This window comes from Ptiloglossa arizonensis, chromosome 2 (assembly GCF_051014685.1).
Source record: "Ptiloglossa arizonensis isolate GNS036 chromosome 2, iyPtiAriz1_principal, whole genome shotgun sequence".
Taxonomy (NCBI): Eukaryota; Metazoa; Arthropoda; class Insecta; order Hymenoptera; family Colletidae; genus Ptiloglossa; species Ptiloglossa arizonensis.
In genome coordinates this window covers 24,830,870-24,848,135 of record NC_135049.1, presented here as the reverse complement: position 1 = coordinate 24,848,135, position 17,266 = coordinate 24,830,870, and the positions used below count along the sequence as shown (strand labels likewise).

Below are 17,266 nucleotides of genomic sequence, written 5' to 3'. Positions count from 1 at the left end.
CATAATCGATGTAGATTTCAGCAATACTTGATTGTGGAGAAGAAAAAACAAGTGTACTTAAATACTGTCGTATAACGATGCTTATCTATTAAGAAATGCGTTCAAACTATTTCAAACTACAAATTAACTATATTCTAAATATTTAATATTAGATTATTAATGCAATAATTAACTGATTAAATAGTTCCAACCATATTATTAGTCAATTAATTTGCACTAATAAGTTATATAAGTATAGCAAATATTTATCAAGAAAGTGTTAAATTGTTTATTATTATTATAATTCTATAACGGGCTTTGTATTTGTAATATACAATTTTAGTATGTAATTTAGTTTCCATCAAAAAAGGAAAATGTTGAAAGTAACTATATGAAAATGCCTATTTAATCTTCTGCATATTACAATTACATAGTTAAGCTTTATGTTATTATACTATTGCATAAATAGAGAAATGTTGGTACAAATTCAAAATGTATTACACAAAATATATATTTTTTTATTCGTACTTTGTACATTGAAATACATCAATAATATTTACAGATATTTAACTATTATTGAAATAGTGTCTAATTTATATAATTTCAAACAATTTAAACTTTCAGGATCTTATGATTTTAAAATATATCCTGCTGTTTTTTATATTGTTCTTGATTTTCAGTGACTAAAGAAATTTTCCACGAAATTGTACCAGGGATAACTAACTTTCATTATTGTAGTTACTGAAAATAGTGTCCATATCTAACTGAGACAACATTTCATCGTCGGAATCATTCTCTGTGGTATAAAGTGAATTGGACAAATTTGTAATTTTGAGCAATTTGTTGTCTTGAGGTATTTCATTCTTTTTTTTTAAATCTAATGGAGATTTATATTCGAAATTTTGTGTTGCAGTCAATGCATCTGTATTTTTATACTGCAATAATCTAGAATAAACTGAAAGTTTATTTCTCTTTACAGTATTATTAAACTGAATACTTTCTGCTGTGTCATTGCAAAATGCCTGCACCACAGATTCTGTCTTTTGTGATATATTTACATCATTTTCTACAATATCCATTATTTCAGGAACTCTATCATCAGATATTTTTGTTTCAACTCCTTCTAAATGGATATTTGTAGACAATGAATGGTGAACATTCATTTGCAACATTTTTGAATTATGAGACAATTTTTTACTTGCATTTGGTTTTGGATCAAAATTTATTGATTCATTCATATTTTCAAATGTTTTATTTAAATTTGTATTAGAACTTGAACTTTTTTTATTGGAGTTTTTTGTACTTGTTGCAGAAGTTGTTGCTTCCTTAATGTTGTTAATATGGTCTATGTCGAATTTAGAGTCACTTTTTAATGATTTCTTTTCTAGAGTTTTTGTAAGACTGTGATCTATTTCAATTTCTTCTTTTTCTTTTTCTTTTTCTTCTTCTTTTGTTTCTTCATTTAAAACATTGCCTACAATTGATTCCATACATTGCGTGCGTTCTATCTTACCCTTGTTAGAATAAATAGCTAACAAACTTGAGGGCGAGATTAAAATTTGATATTTATTTGAGAAAAAAGATTCGGAAGTCTTTAATAAACCTACATCACATAGTAATATGACAACATTTGTCTCCAATAAACCAGAATATTTAAGTGGTATATCTTTATGTACAATTCCTTGAATGCTGCCTGTAAAATCTTTTAACACAACAGGGGGATTGTCATAACTATGATCTATATGCTCTACTATACCAGCCAAAAAATCAATTTTTGTATTATTGTAACCATTTGCATTTGCCATTTGCTTAACAGTAGCAATTTCATATCCTTTTAAAAAACCATCTGGCAAATCATTTAACATTAATTGCCAAGCACCTTCTGTAAATAGATCTTTTGTGTTTTGAGAACAATATTCAAGTAAATCAGTGTGTGTTTCCACAGTACTCTCATTTTCTTCTAAACTGTTTAAGTATGAAATAGGAGAAACATTAGTATCTATATCATCTGGCAGTAAACCTGCTGGGCCAGGAAACCTTCTCACTAGTGTCATCTTTTTAGTTGATTGTACTTGTACAGGTTTAATGGGACATTTATTTTTAAATTCTACATTGTTCATAGATCGTTGTTTCAGTATATTACACAATATTTGTTTTTTCGAAGACTCGGATGATCTTTGTTGAGTATTATCATTATTTGAGCAGTTATTTTCTTGAAAATTCTTTCTAAGAGTTTCATATTTTATTTTATTATTTAGCAGTAATGCAGATTCTTGTTGTTCCATATTAATGTTATTATTGCTTTTAATTTTCATTTCAGTTTTTTGTGATTCTAAATTTGTTACATTATTTTTTGTTGCATTATTCTCTATATATTTTTTTTTTAGTATTTCATGTACTAAATGTTTTCTTGGTAACTGAATATTTTCACAGCTCTGTTGATGATTAGATTGTGGGTTTGATAAATTGTTTTGAGAGAAATTTGTTGAATTACTTAACGTACCTTGACAAACATTTTTATCTGTTACGTTCTTATTAAACATACCAAGAATTAAATTTTTCCTTGATACTTTATCCTCATTACATTTTGCAGTTTTATCAACAAGCTTTTTTTCACACCAATCCACATTATGATTAGATGAAAAACTGGAATGATTGGAAATTTCAAGTTTCCGCCTTTTTGGTTTACTTTCGTTATTATCCGGTGGAAAAAAAGGTACGCTTGATTTTTCATCTACATCGTTCAAGAAATCCTAAAAATATACATTAAAAATTAATGTAAGAATTATTTTCGTGAGCGGACTATTAAATGTCAAGTGCAACAACACGTGTTTAACATTTTCTTATCAAACGAATCGTTCGATTTAATTTAGATAACATTTTATATAATCATTATAAATACAATTGATATTATTAAGAATATACAATAAAAGATATTTATTTCGAATTTACCTGATCAAGATCCCAATCATCACTTTCAAACATTTTCTAGATACTAAATTAACTATAGATATATGTTTTCGAGCATTCGTTTTTTGTTAAAAACTAATTAAAATACTCGTGAAATTATATACTAAATAAATGCATATTTTGTATTCGAATTTGTAAACTGTCAACTATATCAAGCATTGACGGTATGGTAAAAAGTGATATACCCTAAATAATTTGACAATATAAGGCAGCCATGTTAGACGATGAGCGGGTATTTTAAATTCCAGTATAACATAAAAAGTATAAGATCTCCATGGGTAAAAGATAGGAAAAGTGGTTAAAAAATATAATTCACAATATATAATATAAATTTATTAGATAAATTCTTGAATTACATGAATGCATGATACAAATACAGTTACACAATTTTTACTTTTATCAATACACTATTTTTTATATGTAATCCACTTATATTTAATTTTTTTTACTTTTATTCTGTGTATAACATTCCGTTTGCTACATTGTTTGATGTTTCCTTATCAAGCAACTTTTCTACAATAGCCAAACCAAAAGCAAATGCAGTTGCTGGACCTCTGCTAGTTATAAGATTACCTAAAATGAATGTATAAATAGAATCATAAATATATCTCTAAATGCAATCAGAATTTTGTAACTTAGTTTATACCATCAGTCACAACTTTCTCTTCCAAATATTTATAGTCTTCTGTCAATTGATCTTTCATTGAGGGATAAGATGTGAGTTGTTTTCCTTTAGCAATGCCATGTGCTTTTAATGCAGTTGGTGCTGCACAAATAGCAGCAATAACTCTACCTTCCTTTTCTTGTTGTTGTAGTAGTTTGCCTACCTCTGCTGACTATATAACATAAACAAATAAGTTGGTCCTTGTTTTTTAACAAAAGTTTTTATTCTACTTACTAATGCAAAAGCTGTCGAACCGCCAAGACCACCAGGCAATATTACAACGTCATATTTCTGGTTAAGTGCATCTTTAAGATTTGCATCAACACAAATTTTAATGTCACGACTGCACTTTACACATGGACTTTCGTTAAGACCGACTACACTGACATTGATCTAATAATAATTTATAATGGTTAAATTATATAAAGTTCTCTTAACAGATTACATACGTTTAATTTAGTAATTGGAATATCAAGTCTATCAATACTCAAAAAAATAATCTTATTTATAATAAAGCAACATTTTGATTAATCTTAACGCAAATGATTGATATTCGAATTTAATACGAAAATATGATTTAAGGTTATATTTGAAGAAAACGTACTCCAGCTCGACGTAAAACATCCGCCGTTATCACCGCTTCCATTTCTTCCGAACCGTCGGCTATTAACAAAATTGCCGTTTTTTTTGCCATATTTACAGTATATTTTGCGTTGAATTGTAAAACTGTCGGGACTTTATAAATCGTCTGCTTAAAATGCGAAAGCGTACGATATAACACCGACATAAATCTTGATAAGAAGAGAAAAGATGTGACACTCTAATGTCGGTAATTGATGTTTGATATTATTGAATAGCACAGGCATGGTTTGAAGAGTCAAATTTAAATATTAACTTATTTTTTCTTTTAATAATTTGTAGTAAGAAGATCTAAAATCAAATCTTGTTTGAGAAAGCATTGTAGTTCCTCGATATTGAAGGTAGTAGTTCTTGTATAGACGTTTCCAAAAATGTATAAAAATTCCCTTCACGAAAAGTAATAAAGTTTCTTTGCATTAAAAATTTCTATGTATTAGAATAAAATTACTAATTTTGTAAAAATGAAATCAATACAAATTTTTTAACGTCTTTAAACAATAAACTTTAAATCATAAATAGTTTAAATAATAGAATTAAATATAAGCATAAAATTTAAATGTTTGAAATTTAAATTGCCACCAAAAATCCATCGACGAGAAAGAAACAAGGGAATGCATGGAATTGGAACGCACCCCCACAAAAGAAAAACGAAACAAAACGTAGTACAAGATGGCTGCGTTTGGGTGTTGTGGCTACTGATTTGTGAAAGATATATTCTGTATTACTCGATGGTTAATTTATAGTGAATTATTAAGTTTCTGTTGCTCATTCATTGGCGTAATCGGGTTTGTGTGTAACGCGTATATGTGGAAGCAAGCCGCGTTCGGAGGAACAATGCGAGCACGTCGTTGAAACATTTATCACGGGTGAGTTTGCCTTGAAATTTTATGGCTTTCCACTTTATTTTAACGGCTCTCCGGAATTCTGCCAAGGCGAAGCGCGATGCAACGAAAAATTCTAACGAACCGTCTGCAACACGTCGAAATAATTTAATAACTTGCTTGCCGTCCGTAATTCTGTCCACGTACACATTTCATTCGCGTTTTCCTGCGTACATGACGAAATTGTGTAAATAGCTGTTTTTTTTCTGTATCTTCGCATTGCACATCGATGAGTCAATCAAAATTTTTTATGACGTCCATCGCTTCTTGGCACGCTTCAATTGCGTTACAATGACGATAAAGCGTTTCAATTTAAGTAAAGCTCATTTATGCCGTTTACCGCTTTCACCGTGACTCAAGACCACTTCAAGAAAGTAGAAATATGTATTTGCGAGTGTTTTAATGGGTTATTACATGAACATTCAGTTTCCTTTATGAATTTTATAATTATGCAAGGGCAGGGAATTGTTTCTTTTTTTGAACATTTATGTAAATCAGGTGAAGCTGATTTTTCAGGATTTGTTTACATATTCTTTCAGTAATTATTATTCATTGACATACTATTAATGTAAATTACAGGTAGGAGAGAAATAATCTCTGTGCATTTTCATAATTGGAAGAAAAACTGTTTTTATATGGTTCTTCCTTAGTATCTACATTTTTCAAAGTAAACACATTGTGTCTTATTATCGTTTTTATAGGATTTCTTTTATATTTATATTTCACTTATCCAATCGAATCATTATAAATATACACAGCATAAAACACAAAGGTGGTTCAAAGATAATGATTAATCATGAAAATTACGAGTATTTATTTGTATTCCAGAGTTTAAAGAATTTGTCATCATGTAATTTGACATTAACAATCATTCTATGTGTGTAATTCTATAATGTGAAAAATAATGTCATAATAACTGACATCATTGTTAAAAAAAGGGTCATTGAAAAAGAAGCATGTTAGCAGTACTTCTTTCTACAAAATTATTACAAATATACTGATAGAATAACTATACAGTTCAGGGGGTGGATGATAGGAATTTACTGAAAGTCCAAGATAGAAGCCACTCGAAACACTGGAGAAAGACGGTGGAGCTTCGGAGGAGGGGGAGATGTCTGCCGGCACCCAGGGCGAGATTCGGGTTGGCCCTTCGCACCAGGTTTGCCATATACCTTGAAAACCTTTTTGCTACTTAGCTATATTGCACAATGTACCTAACTCAAGGCTTGTTCTCCTAAGACATATATTTTGAGTGTATAGATTAAGGCAGAGATATGATTACCAAAGCACCAGGTAATTGTGACATAACTCTGTCACATTATCTAATATTTTCAGTGGTAAATGCTCTTAATTCATATACTTCAATCTTTCTGTGAAAGTAATTGGAATTAAAATTGTAAAAAGTGATTTTTACATTATTTTAAATTGTTAGGTATGTGTACATTGTTCAAAAGTTATTGAAGCATCTGTAGTTTCAAACAACTTTGCATATAACAAAGGGGTTTGAAACTGTGTTGTTTGTAAATTTACAATGGACATTAGTAGCAATATATAAGTATTATTATCGAATAAAGACAGAAATATTTATTCATTAGATTAAAATTTGAAAATATACTATTATCCATACATTGGTTCTGATTAATAATTCGTAAATACTGTTGATAAATTTTATTTAAAATGTCAATGAACATTAAGGTATTTAAGTATTCAATCAATGTATATGCTCTTCGAAGAAAATGGAAATAAGGATGTATTTGGGTAACATGTTCCAAAGTTATATAATTATTTTGTAATGCTACCGATTGTAGTTATTATGTTACTTTCAAGAATAATTGAAAACATGCATGGCGTGTGCTTAGTTACAGGTTTAGAGCAATTGAGATACCAGTGTTTCTTTAGTGCTTGAAATTCACAATCATAGAATATGTTTTTATTATCCAATTACAACCTTAATGTCTGTCTATATTTGTACACATTGAAAGAGAAATTATAGACTTAAATAGTGAAAAGCAGATACCTATTCCTTACACAGTTTGGTTGTATGTCGATGGTTCAAATAACAATGATAGTTATTCTTTAAGTCATAATGGTAATGATTCTTATTTGCTCAACAGTATAATCCCAACGCTTAAGTACCATCCCTCAATTTATTACTATCACTGAAAGACCCTGAATATGATGCAAGTTATTATGATGAACATTCTATAATAATATGTAAGTTGATATTACGTAGTATAAGGTTATTTTTATATTTATAGTGGTATTCAGTCACGGTGAAATTGCAGAAACATATTTGTTACAAACAGACATAATTCTGTTTACATAATAACCCATTGGTTACTTGAACCATCTATGAGTATAATATGTTGCAACTGAAATATTGAAACTATAAAATTTATGGAAAAGTATTTGTATTTTTATCTTGTTAATTTTTCCATAAACATCTTCTGTTTCTATCTTGTAAATATCATGTAATTTGTTGTTTGTGAAATATCGTGTTTTCCTTCTTTCGCTCACTCTCATTTTCACCATTCGTGTTTATCCATTCACTAAAAGAATTACGTGAATGTGCTTTTGTTCGCTATATTAACTTATATAGCTTTTATTGTAAACGTGAACATAACTAATGTTATTAAATGTAAAGCCATAACATGTGTATAATAATCATACATTATTTGAATTCTCGTTTTTCATGCTTATATTTATGATCATTAGTTTGTACACAAACATAAAGTACTCACGCTACTTCTCGTACCAGTAATGTAACAAAAGGAACAGAATGGAATAAAAATTATACTGGCTCGTGTAGATTTCGAAAAGCAAGCCGGAGTATAGGTGCGTACAACTAACTCGCTTTGGCATTGGTGCTAACCACGCACAATCCCGAATTTTGGGTACAGGAATTGGTTTCTTGTCAGGCCCGTTTGCCTGAGTATCGGCCGGGTATACCTCCTGGAGAGCTGCTTCCTGATCCAGAGTTTTCTAAAGAACGAGAGGAGCTAAGATGGATTCCAGCTATGGCATTGGACGGGGATCTTCTGATGTACTTAAGAGCAGCTCGATCTATGGCTGCATTTGCTGGCATGTGTGATGGAGGATCCCCGGATGACGGTTGTGTGGCTGCTTCCCGAGACGACACGACTATCAATGCTCTGGACATCTTGCACGACTCTGGCTATGATCCAGGAAGAGCGTTGCAGGCTCTCGTTAAATGTCCCGTACCTAAAGGCATCGATAAAAAGTGGTCCGAGGAGGAAACTGTAAGTTGAAACGACTAAACGGGAAATTGTTTGATTCAGTAGTCGCGTTTTCATAATTGTGCGTGCAATCACGTTACTTAAAAGGATTGGTCAGGCACACAATTAATTGGCCGTCGCTCTGTCTCGTAGAAACGCTTCGTCAAAGGACTTCGGCAATTTGGGAAAAACTTTTCGAGGATCAGAAAGGATCTTTTACCTCATAAAGACACGGTAATCGAAATCTATGTACGAATAAGGTAGGCCGGGATAGTAGGAATTATTGCAGATTTTTTTATTGTATTTTTAGCCGGAATTGGTCGAATTCTATTATTTATGGAAGAAAACCCCAGGCGCAAATAATAATCGACCTCATCGACGACGACGGCAGGGTTCGCTTAGAAGAATTCGTAACACGCGTAATTCGAGAGCTGGAACTCCCAAAGAGGAAGTCCCTACTCCTCCCAAAGATACTCCGCCAGCTAGTGTTAGTCAAAAGGAACCTATTTCTGAACCTGAAACCGTACCTGTTGGAACACCTGCTAGTAATAATCCTGGCGGGGAAATTAGTTCTGTGACAGAGGACGATAATTCGGAGGAAGATAGTGATTCCCGAGATACGAATACTAACGGAGCAACGCATTCGTGCCAACACTGCTTCTCGACTAATTCAAAGGATTATCAGGTAGCCGGCAAGGATAGATTATTGCTTTGTACGGAATGCAGAATACATTTGAAGAAAACCGGAGAATTGCCGCCAGCCCCTCCATATTTGTTCCGCCCTGTACCTGCGGAATCACCAGATAGCCCAGGGAGAATGCGTACAAGAAATAAGGCCAAGGAAACGCCTAGACCCGCAAGACCTCGACGTACAGGCGGAACCGATACTCCTGATCAAGAGAAACAACAACAACAGCAACAAACACCGGATAAAAGTAAGAAAAAGTCCTCGAGCAAACCAGAAACACCGAAGAAAGGTCAGAAACGGCCTCAAACGGATGAGGTGGACGAGGATAAGGAGTCTCAGAAACGGAAACGCGGTGAGCGTCCTGAGAGTCCTTCGGAGTCGCTCACAACCGATAGCAATTCTCTCATGGATGAGCCTGAAAGGGAAGGAGAAGGTGATACAAACGAAAATCAAGCCACTCCGGTTACAGTGCCAACCGAGGAGCCTGTGAGTCCGGCCGTAACTACACCGGAGGAACCTTCTGAACCAACGCCGGTGTCTACACCTGTACCAACACCTATACAAACTTTACCAATATCTGTTCCTGTCATTCATACCTTGGACAAGAAACCTTTGTTGGAAGAACCAGTAGAAACAAAGGATCAAATAGACGATGTACCTTTAGCTATGAATCAACCCTTGAAGTTGGAACCTTTACCTATCGGTTCTATCGAACCGGCCATGTCTCCGTCTAATGAAGATATGAAAGAGCCCGAGCAGCAGCTGAATTTAACCACGTCGCAGCCATTAAACATGAACGATATAAGTCAAAATATGCCACGTAATCTATCTCAAACGATTCAAAATAGTGGTATTTGTGCATCGACTGGTCCACAAAATATACAGAACTCGCAAATTATGTCTCCAACGCAACAAGGACTGCCACTCAATATGCAATACGCAACTAATGTTCCTCCTGTTCAAAATGTACCGCAAAACTTATCGCAGAGCATGCAGATGCCGCCAAATATGCCTCAGAACATGTCGAATACGCAAAATATGGGACCAACGCAGAATCTTCGAACTCACGGTGAAACTATGTCGAACGCGCAAAATCTGCCCCAAAGTATACCGGGACCACCATTGAACCTCAATATTTCGCAAAGTATACCGTCGAATATGACGCAGATTCCTCAGATGTCGAGTTCACCGCAACCTCTTGGTTTAACCGTAATGTCTTCTGAGAATAGAATGTCCGAACGTATTTCGGACGATAGACTTCCCCCGGAACGAATGCGAGATGGCAGGATACCCGATAGAATACCCGAGAGAATTCCAGACCGACCGGAAAATAACGACTCTGAGAGAAACGAGCCAAGTAATTTATTCCAACCAATTCAACCGAGTGGAATTCTATCTATGGAGAAACCGTCTGCCATGTACAATTTGGCCGGTACACCGCCAATGGAACCACAAAATTTAAAAATCAAACAGGAAATTATTCCTCCCGAACCAGATCCACTTCAGAGCTTAAAAGAAGTCAAAGTTCCCGGTTTCCAGTCTGGTTTCCCAGGGCCAAGTTTAGAGAATATTAAAAAGGATCCAGACAGTTCCAGTAAACCACCCACGCCGAGCAAACACTCCATGTCCAGCAATCAACCTGTTCCACAGATACAATCCGTAGCCGCATCTCCGACACCAACGCTTCCACCGCCGCCCACGTCTATTCCTCAGCCTGTGATGCATCCAGCGCAGCAACCGAGTCCACACATGGCACATCCGTTCCACCCGCATCATCCATTAATGCATCACTCGTTGTTCACCGCCATGCATCCGTATCATCCTCACGCATATCCGGGATACGCTCCAGTTGGGGGATATCCCTCGTTCCCGCCGTATCCTTATGGTCCGGTGCCTCACGCAATTCCACCACCATCACCGCAGAGAAGTCAAGAAAGCACGACCATGATGACGGCGCATCATTCGAGTACCAGTTCTAGCGTTACAACTAGAGAAGAGGGTGAAAATCTTATCGCCACGCATCACCATTCTTCCAGTATGCATCAAGCCACAACGTTACATCACGATAAATTGTTGACCATTTCGTCCCATAGTTCCCACAGTCACTCTTCGTCGCACAGTTCACACAATACTCCACGAAAACCGTCGTTACTTTCTGCAACGTGTCTGACGTCGAGCAGTTCGGCTCATCATCATCACAGACAGCCGCAACCTCAACCGCCGGTTGCTCCGGAGCCGAAGATAGAACCCGATCTCGTGGAACAGGATCAAGAGGAACCACCGAGTCCACGAGGTCCATCTCCAGAGCCGAGAATCGAAGACTCGGAATGTCATAGGTCGCAGTCCGCTATTTTCCTGCGGCATTGGAACCGGGGTGAAAATAATTCTTGCACCAGAACGGATCTGATGTTCAAGCCTGTCCCGGATTCGAAGTTGGCCAGAAAACGGGAAGAGAGATCAAGGAAGCAGGCAGAAAGGGAAAGGGAAGAACGCGACCGAGCTGCGGCACAGCAAGCCAGGAAAATGACGACACCGGAGAAACAACCAGATGTTTGTAAAACACCTAGTCGAGGACCTCTCGAACCTGTTGTGTCTCCTTACGACAGGTACGCGGCAAGGTCGGGATCGTACGCCGATACACCCGCTTTAAGACAGTTATCGGAGTACGCTCGACCGCACGCCGCGTTCTCACCTGCCAGGCATCCGGCGCCACCGGATCCGATGTTACATTACATGTACAATCCGGCGAGCGCGCGAGAACGCTTGGAACTGGAGCACTTGGAGCGCGAGAAACGGGAACGCGAAATAAGAGAATTGCGAGAAAGAGAACTGAACGATCGGTTAAAGGAAGAGCTTCTGAAAGGAACGCCCAGACCGATGCCAGCACCGGTGGATCCACATTGGTTGGAAATACACCGTCGTTACGCTGCCGCGGGTCTCGCGCCTGGACCTTCGGGGCCTCCTCAGGCTTTACACCAGTTCGGCCTGTACGGTGCTCCACCTGGTCCGAGTCAGCTGGAAAGGGAACGTCTAGAGAGACTAGGTAACTTTTACTGTTCCCGTGAATATGCATATCTTTCTTCTCGCATAGTGGAATGAACAAAAATTAGCAACGATTCTGAATCGAAATGACAGAATCGAAGTTTAGGATCTACGGCGATAGGGATAAAGCGAGACAGTGATCGTTTCCGGATGTTGGCTGCGGCTACAGTAACCACAGGGCCGGCTCCAAGTACATCGGCCCCCTCTATGCGGGTTACCCCTACGTCGATTTCCCTCTCTAACAAGCTACAGTAATTCCCGTTTTTAAGTGACAATCTTATCACACCGGATTCAAGTAACGTAATCGTACCCTCCATTGTTAATGTTTATTCAGCGCGAGCGACTCGTCGACTCTTATGGCCGATGATCCTAGACGAGAGCGGTAAGATGCGCACGCGAGAATCGAATTTTATTATAACATTTGTATATTTCTTATTGTATCTTGACGAGAACATTATAAACGGATCGGCGATGAGGCACACCCGATGAAAATCAGTTCAGATACGACATCGTTCGAACTATTTCTATTTACAGGTTACACGATCGTGATTTCGTGCAATTAAAAACACTTCCGTGCATTTTATCATATCTTTATGACATCGTTGCAAACGCATCGGTGCGATCTTCCCGATGAAAATGTATTCAAACGTGACCTTATATTCTTTAATTCTTTCCTCGAATATCGCAAATACACCGATACCCTGGAACAAGGTCGCGTTTGGACCCGTTCTCACGTAGAGAGAGCATCGTCGATCCTCGAACAATAAGTAAAGATATAATGAAGAATATACAAAATTTTCTTTCGCGTTGATGCACGTGAAGCGCGATCTTCGATCGAGAGTGAAATCTCTGCTTACCTAGCCCGCTTTCAAGTGAACCAGTGGTCTCGATTTCTTTTTTTCTTCTTTTTTTTTTTTTCTTTTTTTTGTCGTCGTCACTTGAAAGCGGGAATTACTGTACAAATTGGTTTTGCGCCCCGACTTCGAGCGCCCCTTCGTAATGCTTGGCAGGTCGATTGCGTCAAGCCGGCCCTGGATGATTGGTTGTTGTGTATCGTAACGCATGTCGCTTTGAAACGTTCGGTTGTTCAATATGCAGCTACCAGTCGGAAACGTCGGACGTCTGACAGAAGTGTGCCGCACAAAACAGAAAAATTCGTTGTCAGGAGAAAGATATAGTTGGCTAGCGTTAAGAGTACGACTAGGACAGTATGTTTGATCGAGGCGCTGTCGGGTTTAGGGATACCGACTGCAGCCGGCGGGGGGCCAGCGGGTGCAGGGGCTGGCCATCCCGTGGCGGCTCATCACCACGGCCAGCTGGACGAGCGACTGGCTCTAGCTGCTGACCCGATGGTCCGGTTGCAGATGGCTGGCATTTCGCCCGAGTATCATGCTCACACTCACGCGCATACGCATGCGCATACGCACTTGCACTTACATCCGGGACAGCAGCAGGCCCAGCAACAGGCTCAGCAACAGCAGGAAGCGGCTGCGGCTGCAGCTGGATTCCCCCTGCCTGGTAGGTCTTACAAATCAGGATGTCTAAGTACGCTCCTGCACGATGATCGATCCCCTTTCACCGACCGTCTGTACTTACAGCCGATGAAAATAGTTTCCGTAGTGTATTGGGAAAAATAATTGCTACGTCCCCGAGATACTTGGTGGAAGGAATATAGTCAGCTCGAGGTACACTCCAGCGAAATTGAAAATAATGTCGTTAATATACAAACCGCCGAATGCGTTGTTTTTCCGTTGTTTCTCGGAGTCGTAATCCCCCTTGGTGCGTCCAGGTCCTTGATACGTTAACGTTCAAATATTATAGAGAACTCGTCTCTGGGATCTTGACTGCCAACATTCGGGTGCTCTGTCGTCTTCACTGTTTTTTTTACAATCGCACTATATTTTTTCCACCAAATATACGTGTGTCGTTGGTTACGATTGATAGCCGATGACGAAGGATATAACAAATTCTACCTGCATTCATTATTCGGTTCTTGTTCCAGTTTTAAGCGCAGAATGGCGATACAGTAATAATCGTAACTGTCTTTTATGTTAACGTAACCAAAAGTAGTTGTTCGTTACCGAGAAAGAAAGCGTGGAATATGAGACATTTTTAATCGAAGAAAGATTAGAAAGAGTACACAGCCTTTTTACTTTGACTATTTTTGTATCGATGTACGTTCCGTGTAGTATGAAGTCTTAAAGCGTTGTTGCTCCTTTGATCCTCTTTGGTAGGCTGTGATCGGTAAAGCGGTCGATTGCGTGTAAGCGTACTAAAACGTGCTTTTTCATTCAATCAGTTTAACATCAGTCGGAATTTAACTAAACGGAGAGCATCCTCCTAACTACCGTAAGAGCTTATTTTAAAAAGAAGACGATAAAACGAGACAAATTTTTCTCTGCGGCAAACTTTTTTTTGCATTTTTCTGTCGCTTCTCTCGCTACGCCATTATAACTTGGCACCGAGCTTTTCGATCATCAAGCTTCTGGGTGAAGGTATGAACGATAAATGATGATTCGATTACGTTCAAGTAACGTGCAAGTGCGCGAGTGTTGCGAGAATTGTATGCGTGTTACGTGCGTGGATGAAAGTGATATGGCGTCCGTTTTGCACAAGAATCCCTTTGAAAACTGCAAATCACCGACACCAGCCAGCCTAATTTACCAATGTAACAGCAACGTGTACCATTCGTAATACTTTTGTCATTGTATCGTTTCATTTGTAATATACCATCATCATCATCATCATCATCATCATCATCATCATCATCATCATCATCATCATCATCGTCATTATCATCGTCGTCGTCGTCGTCGTCGTCGTCGTCGTCGTCGTCGTCGTCGTCAACAACAATCATCATTATTATCATCATCGCTAAGCAAAGGAACGATTGTTACTACAAGCAAATGTTATTGAACGAGTCTCACACGCGCTGTCATGCATGCCTGTTTACCCATAAATTTCAAGGCTTGATATATTCTATAAGGGCATACGATTGTATTTACCGTTCACTAATATTTTCTGTTTGTATAGCTGCAGCTGGCGCAAACTATCCTCGACCGGGCTTAATGCCTCGTGACCCAGGACTAGCGCTTCATCCTGCGGAACTTCTCGGAAGACCGTACGCGGACATGGCTGCGCATCACGAACAATTACAACGTCACCTCATGATGGAACGCGATCGATTTCCACCTCATGCGTCACTCGTAGCCCATCACGAGGAATACCTAAGGTTCGTCCTTTGAAATCATTATCAAAGCTTGCATATACTGTATGCTTGATTAGACGACCAGTGAAACGGACTAACAAAGGGTGTTTTTTAGACAACAGCGCGAGCGCGAGCTTAAAGTTCGCGCACTGGAAGAAGCCGCACGTGGATCACGCCCTTAAGTGTAATTGTATTTATATATTCTAATGATTATCTCTCATAATTAGGAACGCAAAGTCTCTCGTTAGATTTGCAATTAACGAGAATCGCCGTCTCGCGGTGTTCGACAGCCGTGATTTAAATAAAAGGTGCAAGGATGTAAGTCAAAGACCTTACGTTTAGGATCAGAAATTATTTTTACGGTCTGTTAGAGCTATACAAGTAAACGCAAGATGAAAACGTAAGGATTGTTACGTCACGTAACATTTTAGTGTAAATACGACACGATGGGAAAAACAAAAACTATTGGAAATAATGCTAGATTAATCTAGCATCATAGAGGATCGCTTGACATGTAAATTTGTTTGAAATCTCTATATATATTATATATAATTATATTACGAATCCACGATATTACTACATGCTCAAACGAGATTCGTTCCGTTTGATTTTGATTTACAGCGGTGATAATGCCAAAGTGTTCAGAGGAAAATGGTTCACCGCCTCCTTTAGTCCTTCTGTGCTTATAAGAGAATAATAGATTGTTCCCTCTTTTGTTGTTATACGACACCGACAAACATGAATCGTGTCTTCGAAATAAATAAATAACTTTATAATTTGTAGAGTAACATCCGAACATAGTTAGAGCTGTCCGTGCTTTCGTGACGACCATGAACAGTTCACAGACCTTCCGTGTTCTAGTATATATAAGAATGTAACTTAAGTTTTAATATTATTGTAATTTTTGTGTCGGACAATTTGTATATTTTCTATATGTATCCTTTAAGATTTTACCCCGAAGACCATGAACGTTTGATACTAGTTCGATCGAGCGGCTGATTAGTACTAAAACTTTGTAATAAAGTGACCAAAGTTTAAAAGTTTATAGAAAAACGGTGTGTGCGAATGCATAATCTTTCATGGTCGTGCGCTCCACAGATTTCACAGAAATATCCTGTATGGTGCAGGCGCTGGAAATTGATGCGTAACGTTTTTCAATGAAACAAAATAATCCTTTATTCTGACGACCATTCGAATGTGTAAATTTTCCGCTATACAATTAATTCAGTATAATCTAGTTATTTAACTAAGTAAATATTTCATAGAAACGTCCAGTTTTATGGTATTCTTTTTTCTTTCGTTTTACATTTCCATAGGTAGCGTCTGAAATGTTTTAGTAATGGAAAAATATGATTTATATCGTGGAAAATTAACGATTAATGTACTATCATTTGTCTGCTTGCTCTTACAAGGCTGTAATATATTTTACTTATATAATATAAACATCTGTAAAAGAATTATATTTGCGTCACTGTAACCAAATCACAAGCAGACTTTTTTCAATCTATTTTATCCGTGGAATGGGGAAAACGTACCAAAATGAAATTATATGTAATCAGAAAATCGAATCATTGTATAATTTCCTATTACCAGTTTGCCTGTCACTGGATTCCCTGGACAGAAATAAACGCCTGTCTTATAAAAGACTATCTTTTGGTGTCATCTTATCATAGCTTTATATCCAAGTTCTAACGTTAAACGAATTTGTAGAGGAGGTAGTTACGAGTTGTCTGGAAGCTGCATGGAACTGTCCTAATTAGTTTTACACATGGAATTTGTTTTCCTCGCTCTTCCTGTCGGTGTCGGCTTGTTTTTATTGACCGTAATGTGAAACCCAGCTTCCAACCACTTTACGTGGGAGTCATCGTATTCCGTGTGTACTGGTATGTTTGTATGCAGGAAGCACAAGTAACACGTTGACCATACTATTGAAAAACCAATTGCCAAGTGTTAACGGCG

At 37.4% G+C, this 17,266-nt stretch overlaps 3 protein-coding genes across 9 annotated transcripts; 1 reads left to right on the top strand and 2 right to left on the bottom strand.

Annotated features, from left to right (window-relative positions):
- Nucleotides 1-476: 476 nt before the first annotated feature.
- On the bottom strand, nucleotides 477-3,108 carry LOC143143024 (uncharacterized). Its single transcript, XM_076303851.1, has 2 exons — nucleotides 2,932-3,108; nucleotides 477-2,732 (listed from the first exon to the last, which is right to left on the bottom strand). The coding sequence occupies exons 1-2, from the start codon at nucleotides 2,962-2,964 to the stop codon at nucleotides 699-701; spliced, it is 2,067 nt and encodes a 688-aa protein (XP_076159966.1). The 5' UTR covers nucleotides 2,965-3,108; the 3' UTR covers nucleotides 477-698.
- Nucleotides 3,109-3,260: 152 nt separating this feature from the next.
- On the bottom strand, nucleotides 3,261-4,489 carry LOC143155202 (protein dj-1beta). The gene is made up of 4 exons (XM_076327656.1): nucleotides 4,218-4,489; nucleotides 3,848-4,006; nucleotides 3,596-3,785; nucleotides 3,261-3,522 (listed from the first exon to the last, which is right to left on the bottom strand). Exons 1-4 carry the CDS (start codon nucleotides 4,398-4,400, stop codon nucleotides 3,401-3,403), a joined length of 654 nt encoding a protein of 217 aa, XP_076183771.1. The 5' UTR covers nucleotides 4,401-4,489; the 3' UTR covers nucleotides 3,261-3,400.
- Nucleotides 4,490-4,921: 432 nt separating this feature from the next.
- Nucleotides 4,922-16,956, top strand: LOC143155201 (uncharacterized). 7 transcript variants are annotated; one of them, XM_076327650.1, is made up of 8 exons: nucleotides 4,922-5,118; nucleotides 6,151-6,292; nucleotides 8,052-8,393; nucleotides 8,523-8,603; nucleotides 8,680-12,100; nucleotides 13,339-13,617; nucleotides 15,133-15,331; nucleotides 15,423-16,956. In XM_076327650.1, exons 2-8 carry the CDS (start codon nucleotides 6,245-6,247, stop codon nucleotides 15,487-15,489), a joined length of 4,437 nt encoding a protein of 1,478 aa, XP_076183765.1. In that variant the 5' UTR covers nucleotides 4,922-5,118; nucleotides 6,151-6,244; the 3' UTR covers nucleotides 15,490-16,956. The 7 variants fall into 7 exon arrangements, with proteins under 7 accessions (XP_076183765.1, XP_076183763.1, XP_076183766.1 ...); XM_076327648.1 differs by having other exon boundaries at nucleotides 8,034-8,393; XM_076327649.1 differs by lacking the exon at nucleotides 4,922-5,118 and adding an exon at nucleotides 5,612-5,631 and having other exon boundaries at nucleotides 8,034-8,393.
- The last annotated feature ends 310 nt before the right edge of the window (nucleotides 16,957-17,266 follow it).